General features: G+C 45.8%; 2 protein-coding genes across 3 annotated transcripts in view; one reads left to right on the forward strand and one right to left on the reverse strand.

Annotated features, from left to right (window-relative positions):
• caska (calcium/calmodulin-dependent serine protein kinase a) overlaps nt 1–294 on the forward strand; it is a gene marked incomplete at its 3' end in the record, with an annotated part of 34818 nt that extends 34524 nt beyond the window's left edge. The window contains exon 4 of the mRNA XM_079357958.1: nt 135–294. Coding sequence (XP_079214084.1) covers nt 135–294 — 160 coding nt within the window. The remainder of the gene's footprint in view (nt 1–134) is intronic.
• A 4196-nt stretch (nt 295–4490) lies between these two features.
• nyx (nyctalopin) lies at nt 4491–11493 on the reverse strand. 2 transcript variants are annotated; one of them, XM_079357794.1, is made up of 5 exons: nt 11085–11493; nt 10793–10857; nt 8369–8655; nt 7177–7481; nt 4491–6161 (listed from the first exon to the last, which is right to left on the reverse strand). In XM_079357794.1, exons 2-5 carry the CDS (start codon nt 10812–10814, stop codon nt 5339–5341), a joined length of 1437 nt encoding a protein of 478 aa, XP_079213920.1. In that variant the 5' UTR covers nt 10815–10857; nt 11085–11493; the 3' UTR covers nt 4491–5338. The 2 variants fall into 2 exon arrangements, with proteins under 2 accessions (XP_079213920.1, XP_079213919.1); XM_079357793.1 differs by having other exon boundaries at nt 10793–11493.
• Nucleotides 11494–12111: the final 618 nt, after the last annotated feature.

The raw sequence follows: 12111 nt of genomic DNA on the forward strand, positions 1-12111 counted from the left end.
GAGGTCTTGATGAATCCCTCTTTGATTCCATTATGGTTTGAGCTCTCGTGCGTCCTCACCCTCGCTCCTTCTCTCTCTCTCTCACCCCCCCCCCCCCCCCCCCCCCCCTCCCTGCAGGACGAGTCTCTGCAGAGGCTGCAGAAGGAGTCTGAGATCCTGCAGAAGACCTACGCCCACTACTTCGACCAGACCATCATCAACAACGAGATCGACGAGACCATCAGGTACCTGGAGGAGGCCATCGACCTGGTCTGCACCACGTCCCAGTGGGTCCCCGTGTCCTGGGTCTACTGATCCACGCCCACGCATCGTCTCTACCCGCTCCTCCCTCCTCAGCGTTAGCACATCGGACTTTTTTTTGCCTCTTTAGAATTAAAAAGAAATCATAACTTTTTTGATCAAACCCTCCACCCCCCCACCCCCCCACCCCCCCACCCCCACACACACACACACACACACACACACACACACACCCCTCCCCTGCTAAACTGGGACCGGACAGACGACTTCGTCATAGTGATGTGTAAAAAAAAAAAACCAGAGTTAACAAACGTGAATATTGTCATGTCTGTTCTAGCTAGGAGGCGACATTTTTGTAGATGTTTGTTTTAAAGAGACAGTACTGTGTCCGTCCTCCCACAATCCTCTGTCACAACATTGTAGTCCTGTTGGGTGTTGTAGTTCTAAAAAGACACTGTCGGTGTGTATTCTGAATTAAAAGCACACAAACACACTGCGATGTCTTCTCACCTGTAGCTCTTTTATTTATTCACCCCGGTTCTGTTCGGACTCTTTGAGGAACATCCTCGCCCTTTTTTTTTTTTTCCAGCCCAGGTACTGTCTCTTCTAAATAATGAATCCATTAATGTTTTAGAGATCTGAATGAGGTTGTCAATGCATGTGGACGTTTGCAAGCTTCATGCTGTCAGTCAGTCAGTGTTCCCGTGTCCCTCTGTGAACCTCCAACAAAGTAAAGAAGACTCAAATATATGTGTGTATAAGAAAAAAGAAAAAAAAACATTCCAGCGGTTTGGAAACTGAACTCCAGCCAGAGGAAGCACGAGGGTACGGCGACGGAGCGGACGGCCACGTGACACCTATGCACATCCTTTGCATTTGGGGTGACATTTCTAAACCACAGATTTACTAACGTCAACGATTAAAGCCGATCATGTAGTGAGATGTGTTTGTAAAAAAATGAAATCAAATAAAGTTCTTGATTTTTTATTTTTTTTCTATCCTCTTTTTGATTCGTCTTACACTCATAGTTTTAAATTAAGTGTGAAATCGAGTTTTAAAAACAGACTACAGTTACATCGTTCTGTACGTGATTCTACATCCTGTAAAGGTGTGCTGACTTGCCGGGGAAGCGGAGGCAGTGTGAGCACCTGACTGTGTAACAGGAAGTGACATGTAGCTGGTGTAAATGACTCAGCAATGATGAACCATTCTTCAGTATGAACAGTTTTTTAAAAATATATTTACTTTTATGTGTTGGAAAAGTGAACCTTTGAGTGGCTCTTCTTTTTTTGTCTTTTCCACTGCACAAAAGCACGACACGATACGACGTGGTTTAAAACGATACAAGCGGTTATTTTAATGGTCAATCGCATCAAAAAGTAAAAAAAATAAAATAAAAAATTCTGATCTTAAAGGTCGCTTATGATGGAAAACACACCTCAACATGTTTCTCTAATGTGTCTCTAGTCTGCTTACAAACCCCCCGGTGATGAGGAAAGTCCATCCTCTCCGTCTTCTGCCTGCCTCCACTTTTCAGAACATGTGTGCTCAAACAGGCTGTTTGGAGGTTTTCCTTTCATGACATCACAAAGGGCAGTAGCCCTCCCCCAGGTGGGTGACACTCCCACAGCTAGGTGTTTGTTCTGCCCTCTGAGTCTGCCTTCTCACCGTAAACAATAGGACATGGAGCCAGAAAGCAGCGAGTACACCCGAGCCCTTCCAGAGAGGGGGCGTGGCCAGACACAGCTCATTTACATATTTAAAGCTACAGACACAGAAACAGCCTGTTCTGAGCAGGGCTGAAATAGAGGGGTTTATAGACATGATCAAATACAGGATCAGAGTGGATTTACAACAACACACTTCACACACATGATGAAGAGGAGCGAGGACAGTAGATTCAACCATTTATCAATACTACAATAACAAAAAGTGACACTGAGGCTAGCGGGGAATCATGGGAGTTCTCTCTGGTTCTGGCTTGCCCAAAGGCACATCAGACATGTGACTACAGAAGCTGGGAATTGAACACCTTCCAGTTGAGAGACGACCGACTCTACCTCTGAGCTCAGCTGCCTGACACAACAGAGAAATCAGTTTTTTGAAACATGATTTGATCCTGCAGCTAAAGTGAGATGAAATGTTTGGTTAAAAAAGTTGTGTGTAAAACACGACATGGATATTTGCAGATCTCCTCACATAAGTGATTAATCAGTCAAATAATCAAAAATGGAAGATTTATTTCTGTAAAAAAATGTTTGAATCGATTACAAAGATTGACTTGACGGTGAAGTGCAGCGTGCGAGTCGCTCCAGGTTAGTTATTTTGTGTTTTCAATCAATCAGAGAGAGTGATTACATCAAAATCAGTCTGAATCAATGTTATGTATGTTGCATAATCCACTTCAGCATTAATATCTGAAAAAAAGACGACAGCTGTGTTTTTGTGTAACCTTTTATCCAACATGGATTTTAAAATCTCAGAGCCGACTTTCCTATTGATGAGTGTTATACAGTCTACGTCATCATACACCTGTTACAACACAGAGCAAAACTGACACACATTTCCCCCCCCCTCTCCTGAAATGTATTTTCATTTTTTGACATAACATTCTTCGTTTTTATCTGTGGTACAAAAAGATCGCCGACCCACAGATTTGAGATTATGCGACGAATTCTGATTTATCGTTCACAGAAAACAAGATCTGTAAAATGTCTTTGATTTAAGAGCATAAAATAAAATCCATCCTTCTTCTTCTTCTTCTTCTTCTTCCGCTTTAAGGAGTTAAGGTCGCAGTGGCAGCAAGTACGTCTTCCTAGAAACATTTTCCAGCTCGTCCTGGAGGTTTCCAAGACGTCACGTGACGACACGTCCAATCAAAAAAAAAAAAAAAATCAGATGGAAACACTGCAGAAAAAGGTGCAAATTAGATTTGATCAAACAAAAACAAAAAAAACAAACAGATATGCAACGACCTGACATTTTATTCTAAGATTAATCTTTTATGAGGAGACATTAGTTAGTTGTGTTATAATGATGTGAAAAATAGCAGCACTTCAACTGTCTGCAGCAATAAAAAGATAAACACTATCATGCATGAATATTTTTTTAAACATTAAAATGCATTTTTCTAAAAAGGTTTACAAACAATGAATGACTTCAACCAGACCCAGAGTTTTTCTACAAAATATTTTAACTTCTTTTTTTTTTTTTTTTTTAACTTCTCCACGTCCTGTATCATAGCAATAATAAGATAATGTGTATATTTTTAATATATTGGTAGCAAACTCGTTTTACTTTCATGGATGTTTTTTTACTGCTTGTTGAGAAAAAAAAAAAAATTCCACAGGAAAACCCAGGAGGTAATCGTGACTGCTTGGCTCTCACTTCTCCCGATGTTTAATGAGTCTGATGTGTGACTGATAACGGGGAGAGTAGAAAGAAACAGGACTTGTACGTAATTTGTGTAGAAGGGAAATCGAGAGACGATGCTTCATTGATAAATCTCAGATCTGCAGAAGCATTTAAAGCCAGTTGGTTAACGCACAGCTGGATGAGAACGTCAGAATAATTCATTCACCCACGTGGCCGTCTCTTACATTTCATACTTGATCTGTATTTTCCGGGACACTTCGGGATGAATGAAGTGGGAGAAGAGGATTTAGTGAAACTGTAAATGATATACCAGTGACTTCTGTCGCTCTGCTCTAACACCTCACATGTCTCACCTTTGACCCCGGATAAATGAAAACACTCTGCAGAGACTCATCCTCTGGATAAAAACAGCTGAGATGAAGATCGATGGTATGTGAGTGTGTGTGTGTGTGTGTGTGTGTGGGGGGGGGGGGGGGGGGGGGGGGGGAGATGTCTTAGTCACAGTGTATAATCCCACATTAAAGGGCCATCAGGAGGCCAGTGTGCAGATTAACTGGAGTTGAACCGCTCAAACTGGTCGAGTCGTCGGCTGCAGGGTGAAACCAGTCACTCAGAAAGCACAGCAACAAGTTCAACAGCAACTCCTTTTTATTGTTATGTAGAAAAATATATCATAAAAGTGCAATCACACGACTGAAGAGATCACATGACGGCACATTCAGAAAGGTAAAATGAAAGCAGTGACTGGCGTGAGAGGGGTTTGTCGTTAACTTTTCATATTTATACTTTTAATCACGGTGCAGAAGAACTTCAAGAACAGCTCGTTCATTTTTAATCAAACTTACATGACAGCATTTCTCAACCCCAAGAAACATGCTTTGACACTTGTCCCCCCCCCCCCCCATCACGTTCAGCCCGACACCCGGCAGCACATCCCCGGTACAAAGAGAGTTCACGTCCATAAGAGGGGGGAAACATCCATGCATAGGAGGCAGAGCGAGGAGAGAGGCCCTCCATTACGCCGCTGCATGCACAGGCTGCATGCAGTAAGAAGATTAATGCATTTATGGGAAAAAAAAAAGCTGCAGAACCTACATTTAGAGCTGAATGAAGAGCGGCGAGGACATCTGTGCCGCGCAGCTCTCATCATGCGTTCACTTTACACATCCATGTGAATGAAAACTCAAAAGATAGATCAAATATACAGACGACGTAATGCTGTGAGTGTTACATAATATTCATTAAAATGAAGTGTTGTGCAGCAAAAAAAAATAAATAAAAAAAAGGTGGAGGTTCACATATTCACTTTTATAACAGTAATAATCCACAGTTTGAAATCAACACCCATCTTATTTACTGTCGAGATGAATCCTGCAGCTGTGCAGCGTCATCATCCCTGATCTCTGCATCCGGACAAAACAGACATGTTGCTGTGGTTTCTCTAAAGCAAGTAGTCCACCTATAAATAATCATAGATTATTGTTTATAAGGAGACTTGTCAACGTCAGTCTTTATTCTGAGTAAAGCTGAAAATATCCGCTTTGCATGTCACTAAAAAAAGAAAGCTGAAAATCCTACGTTTGGCAGAGCGGTAACCACACTGGAGAGGAAGAGGATTCTTCTCAAATCTCTTTTCTCGCCACAAACTTTAAAAAGCTACTCTTTTTTTTTTTTTTTTTTTTTCTTCCCCACTGAGCGAGGTGGCAAACTCATTCAACATCTCTCATGTGCAGGACAAGCAGAAGTATCCATCTGACTGGTCAGTCAAACCAAAGATGAACCACAGCACAAAGAAGCAGAGGAGAGATCTGCTCCCCTGCTCCCGCTGACCTCCTGCAGAGAGCTGGCCGTCCTCGGGCTCCAGCAGCGTCCCGTTCCGGAGGCTCTCCGTGCCGTTCCCCATCTCCTCTTTGAGCTCCTGCTGCAGCAGTTTGGAGATGAGGCTGTTGAAGCGGTTCTCTGTGGTGGAGACGATATCTGAGGACACCGTGGTGAGGTTCAGCTCTGCAGGGTCCACACAGGTGCCGTTCACCTTGGCGAAGACCACGGCGCTGAGATCCAGCCCCGCCACGGAGGAGGGCGAGGCACAGGGGATGTCCCGCACCAGCTTGTAGCTCTCCATCCACTCCTTCAGCCAGTCCAGGGAGCAGTCGCACTCCCACGGGTTCCTGAACAGGTACAGACGACCCAGGAAGTAGATGGGCTGGAAGACGGGGAAGGGGAGCGTGGTGAGGTTGTTGCTGTTCAGGTGCAGCGTGATCAGACTTGTCAGGTTCTCAAAGGTTCCCTCCTCGATGTTAACGAGCTGGTTCCTGTCCAGGTACAGGACCTCCAGCTCCACCAGGTCACTGAACCAGGTCTTGGACACGTTGATCAGCTGGTTCCCCCCGAGGTTGAGCATCTTGAGGCGGCTGAGACCCTTGAAGGCTTGCCGGGGCAGATCAGTCAGCAGGTTGTCGTTGAGGTAGAAGTTCTCGAGCCGCACCATGTCCTGGAAGGCCTGGTCATGGATCACGTTGATCCGGTTCTCCTGGAGGTTCAGGTACCTGAGATTAGAGAGAGATGTTCAAAGACTGTACCCGGGACTTTTCTTTACAGTAAGACCTTCAGAACATGCTGAATCGCAGAGACGTGTAGTTTCATTTCCTGAAACCGCTGGGTAATGTAGTTTTAAGCAGATGTTGCTAACAGATGCTAATGCAAACAGACAGTTAAGCTAATTGTGACACAAACATGCTGCAGAGAAACAACCGGGTACAGAAACACTGCAAGCAGCACAGCTAAAACACGAAGTCGACACGATTTGTGGAAAGATGACTTGTGGAAATTTTGCCACAAACTTTGACATGAAGAAACACCAAACATGAGCCGCTCAAGTTCGTCCCTTATAGTCTTCGAAAGGCCCTGACACACCAAGCAGACAGGAAAGAACTAGAAGCTACCAAGGCTAACTGTGGCGTCGCCTCACGCCGGATCCAAAAAGTTGCACTTGAACACAACGCAAAGACTAACGGCCAATCACCACGTACGTCCTGTGCATGCGTGAGAGGAAATAACTCCCCATGTTGTTATGATCGGAGAAGATAATGCTCACACCGCTATCGCTCACAATATAGGTACTGATCAATTATTATGTCTGATTAAAATTGAGAAAGGCTCCTCTTACAAACCGCGCCGACTGACGCCAATTCAACATGTCAAATCGACGGAGAGCGATGAATAAACTAGGGCGACGATCCAACGAGGACCGACGATCTCCTCGGTGTGTCAGGGACTCTAAAGGGGCGAACTGTGCTGCGAGACTCCGACGGTTAAACCACTGATAGAAAAGTCGCCCAAATCAAGAAACATCGAGAAAACAAAGTTGATGTACGACACGATCGTTTTCATAAAGCACGGCCCTGTCTGACATGTTTTAGGTCGATGTGATTATTGGGGGGTAAATAAATGCTCTCCATGCACACGTTTGGGCCCCAGTTCTTGCACCGCCTTCGTGCCCTGATGCTAGCTCGATGGCCTGTCACTCAACATCACACGAGCTACTTCCTGCCTTCGACTTACTTGAGACTCCCCAGGCCCAGCAGCGAGTTGTAAGCCACCGCCTCGATCTTGCACCTCTCCAGGTAGATGTGAGTCAGGTTCTCCATGCCTCTCAGGGCCCCGGGGATCCTCCTGAAGTTGTTCTGGAAGCAGAGCAGCTCCTTCAGCGCCGTCTGCTCGATGAAGATGCGGTCGGGGATGTTGAAGAGGTTGCAGTCCGACACGTCCAGACGCACCAGCTTCTTCAGCCCCGTGAACGTCCGCGTGTGAAGGTAGCTGATGTACTCGTTGTGCGCCATTTTCAGGTCCACCAGGTTGGAGAGGCCCTGCAGGACGGAGAGTCAGGTGCGTTCAAACACAAAGCAAATCCAGAGAAGACTTGATGCTACTTGTGTTTCAGACCAAAAAATAAATAAATCTGAAACTATGTTTGCAAAATGGAAATCTATAAGCTTTGTTTCTGGCATCCCCTTTTCAAACCTTGTTGTTGTTGTTGTGTTTGCATCTGTTTTATGGTTTAAAATAAATGACTTGAATTGATTTGAAAAAAAGTTTGTTTGCAGGATAAAGTTAAAGTGCATCTACGTTACATTTCTGTCCCATGAAGCAGGAAATAAAGGATTTGTTTTACAGTCGAGAATATTTAGCGGTCGAGATTTCTCAATGAAACAGAATTCAAACCCAAGGTCGCTTTAAAGGTCAAAACACACCATGTTCCTCGAACTCTAACATGTGTCTCTACTCTGTCTCCAAACCCCCCAATGATGAGAAAAATCCATCCTCTCCGTCTTCTGCCTGCTCCACTTTACAGAAAATGTGTGTTCAAACAGGCCGTTTGGAGATGTTCCCTTCATGACATCACAAAGGGGCAGTAGCCCCTCCCCCCCAGGTGGGTGACACTCCCACAGCTAGGTGTTTGTTCTGCCCTCTCACCCTAAACGCTGGTTAAAGAGGAGGAGGATCTGTGAGCTCGAACGTGCAGGAAGTTTTCTTCGCTCAGCGTCGGAACAAAAAAATAAAAACGCTTTTACCCAAAACAAAAGAACGTGCGTGACAACTGTCACGCCGTTACATGTGAGTATTATCCAGATTAAACCTGCACACTGATTCTGTGTTAAGCTGTTTTGGTTTTCTAAATGTCATTTTGTGATTGTTTGACCAGCGACGTTTGAATTCCATTTCATTATTTAGAGACAGATTCACGTCAGCAGACCTTGAAAGCTCCCGGCGTGATGAAGGAGATGTTGTTGTGGTCGAGCGACAGAGACTTGAGGGAGGGCAGCGTGCCGAACGCTCTCTCCGACAGGAACTTGAGTCTGTTCTTGTCCAGGTTGATGGCCGAGGCCTCGCACGGAAACTCTTTAGGCAGCTCAGCCAGGGCGGAGCGGTCGCACAGCACGCTGCAGCTCTTCTCCTGCGTGCAGGAGCAGGACGCCGGACACGCCCGAACACACGCCCATCGTGCCAGCGCCGCCTGAGGCAGCAGGCACAGCACGGAGACTGGAAGGAAGACGGCAAATGAATCAGAAAAGAAAACGTATCAGGTCAGACAACTTCACATGATCCACTCCGCCTCACTCCCGTTTGATATGAAGGACATTAACGCTCGCCCGTCCAGCAGGTCAGAGGTCACACTGAGTTAACATTGAGAACGTGTGTTTGGAAAGTTGATCTTAACAAGTCACGTCAAACAGAAAGACGTGAAAAGGGTTCAAAACTGACACCTGAAGTAACGTGTGTGACCTTTGAAGGGAGACGAAGACAAAGGAAGTATTAAACGCTTAAAGATGACTTTCAACAGAATTGAGGACGTTAAAATGGCCGCTAGGGTTCCTCAAGGTCACTTAACATATCTCTTCAAGAGTTCCTTAATGGTAAAATAATTTTGAACAGAGTCAACGGGGTCGGATGATTCCTGCACTATTCATCGGGTCATCTCCCGAGGCTCCGAGACAGACGAGGAAGCTGAGAGTGACCGAGAGAGAAGCTAAAGGTGATTTGGCGGACACGATGGAAAAGTTGCGTTGCGTTGCCGTCGGACAGGTGAGTAATTTGCACACAGTTCTGGGTTATTGGATCACCTGGGATGTGAATGTGTTGGACGTTTTGCTTCTTCGCTCTCTCTAACAGAGGAGGTCGATGCCACACGTGCGTCAGCTCCGTAAATATGAAGCGACAGCTCGCCGCCGGTTAGCTTAATTCAACGTTGCAGACTGAGACAGGTGGAAAGAGCCCCGCCCCAAAGACAACGACCGGTTACGACGTGGACCCCGTGTATGGAGGAGGCGACAGTCCTCAGCGCTTCGACCACGGGTTCGAATAAACTCGTCCCTCCTCTTTCTCCTCCCAACATGTCCTGACTGTCTTCAGCTGTCCTGTCCAATAAAGGCAAAGAGGCCCAAACATTCGCCATGGTTACATTTCACAGTCACCATGAGGTCGATGGACACGTTCAAAACGTTCCCTGATTGGTTGTTTAAGTTTCCGCAGAAGAAGACTCTGAGCTCTCGTGCCACACAGACCTGATTCCCGTCAGGTCGGGACGTCACATGTTACATCAGACTCATAAACTGGACAGATTCTGATTTGTCATTAACGGGGAAAAAAAACAAACGTCTGACGTAAGTCTGTGTTTCATGAGTCTGCAGTTTGAATATTTTACTCTGGATTACACAACAACAACAATAAGCTGTGTAACAGCGAGAGGTGACCCCGAATTTGTAAAGTCACTTTAGTCACATCAGTCACAGTAAAAGGCCGACGGGTTGGACATTTTAGGAGAAAGCACTTTTGCTGTCTTTGTTGACGTATTTAAGTCAGAAAAAATCATTTACAAAAAATAATTATTACAGAAAAAACAGAGACAAATTGGATGACGTCACTGGATTTGGATCACGGGGCAGGAAAGTTTTGTTTTTGTTGTTTTCTCTTGGAGGGTGAGGAACACAGGCGTTAGTGTGAAACGTGATGGAGAGAGTCTCTGCTCTGACAGATGCTGCTCAGGTGGTTGAACCTGCGCTCGCGCTGACGCCAGTTTCTGAGGCATCATTTCAGTTTTTGTCGTTTGACAAATCAAAATCGACGACTTAAATCGATGACGTATATCCTGTAACTGAGCGTGTTTGGATAGATCTCTCTCTCTACTACATCATCTATGACACGTATATCTGCAGCAGATCGACAGGTACGCAGCGGGACGACTGATTTGATGTTCGAGTCACGTTGATCGGCTCTCTCTCTCTCTCTCTCTCTCTCTCTCTCTCGGCCAGCTGCTGCTGGACCGATGATGTGATGAATTCAGCACGGCTTACATCAGAGATTAGCTCTCAACAATAGGGTGCTGTCTGCACGCCGGATTTCACCGCCCGTCCAGCGTCCACGCTGGATCCAGGTTCAGCCTTTTAGTCTGATCAATCGACGACATTTACGAGGTGAAAAGTCAAACTTTCCAGAAGCTTTACGGGAAGAAATGATCCAGCGTGACAGGAGCAAAGCAAACTCAGCTGCGTCATCGTTATTGATCATTGAAAGCTTGTTCTTTTTCGGTCATGAGATGGTTTGAACAGCTGAGGAGGAGGAGGAGGAGGAGGAGGAGGAGGAGGAACAAGTGAAGAGGGGTGAAGGGATTGAAACTGACCAGTGAAAGTGATGACAGTCATTACTGTAGTCTCTCATCTGGGACATGCCAGGATTAACGGAGGTCTGAAACGGCACAAAAAGAGCACAGCAGCACTTCAGAATGATTCATCGAGAGTTGTAGAAAAGCCTGAAATCTGAGAATTCAAACAGTTTTTAGATCAGTTTGACTCAAAGTCGACGCACAGAGGACGGTTTCTCCATCGTCTTTGTCGACGGGACATTCTACCTGAAACAGAAGAAGAAGAAGAAAGCGGCCCCCCTGTAAGATGCAGGGATGACAGCGGACCCACCTGTAGATGTTTCTGGATGGTTGTATCCATGTGTGTTAGGAGTCACACTCCAAACGTGTCCATGTTCTCCATCCCGCCAGTCTGCACCTCCAACCGGGCCAGCTGCTCCTGCCTGACACAGATCTGCTGCTGAAGGGGATGAGTTTTTACTCCTCATCCTCCCCCTCTGCTCTGTGTGTGTGTGTGTGTGTCTGCGCTCTTTAGCACACACACACACACACACACACACACCAAAAAGCCATCTCTTAATGGCACTCAAATCCCCCTGGATGGAAGGATGGATGGATGGATGGAGAGAGTGATAGAGATGTGCGTCTGGCAGGATTACAGAAGTAAAGCGAAGCTCTCAGATCAAACCGAAGGCAGAGCGCGGCCACACACACACACACACACACACACACACACACACACACACACACACGGCATGAAGAAGACATGAAACTTCACAGAAATGCAGATGTTGAAATGGATTATGCGGATCAGCACGCCATCAGCGGCGTGATCTGATGAGAGGCGATCAATACGATCCGTTAAATAAGTCATCATTGAAGTCTAGATTTGAAATAAGATTCATTTTCTGTGAGCGGACGTCAACACGGACATTTTATTATGTCGTGCATCCATCTCTTGTGTTTGTGTGTCGTCTGAAAAGTGCTTCACAGATGAAGTTTCTTTTTCTCTTCTCGACCTAAATCGTCTTTGTTGAATAACAGAAATGAGACGAACAGGTTGTCCAGGTCGGTTTTAAAATGTTTCCCCCTTAAAAGCCTTTTATCCCGACTATGACGGCACAGTTTTGGCAGGAGGATAACAGCGTGGTCAGCTCTTATTTTGTTTCATCATTTTTAACCTCGTTTCCCCTCCATCATCATCGTCGCATCTGGTTGCCATGGCGAGAGACGGCGTCAACATGTTGTCAGACAGTCGGACGGACGGACGGACGGTTGGGGATTTGGGTCATCAGGAGAGAGATTCAGCCGAGCGACTGTGACACCTCAGAACAGCCAAAAAGTGAGAGACAACGATC

This window comes from Symphodus melops (assembly GCF_947650265.1).
Source record: "Symphodus melops genome assembly, chromosome: 12".
Taxonomy (NCBI): Eukaryota; Metazoa; Chordata; class Actinopteri; order Labriformes; family Labridae; genus Symphodus; species Symphodus melops.

What these genes read in the sequence shown, in the direction of transcription:
- nyx (XM_079357794.1), bottom strand. Translation starts at nt 10,814, where the DNA reads ATGACTGTCATCACTTTCACTG. An exon ending in GACTGTCATCACTTTCACTG is followed by an intron (nt 8,656 to 10,792) that starts GTCAGTTTCAAT and finishes TCTTCCTTCCAG; the next exon opens with TCTCCGTGCTGTGCCTGCTG. An exon ending in TCACGCCGGGAGCTTTCAAG is followed by an intron (nt 7,482 to 8,368) that starts GTCTGCTGACGT and finishes TCCGTCCTGCAG; the next exon opens with GGCCTCTCCAACCTGGTGGA.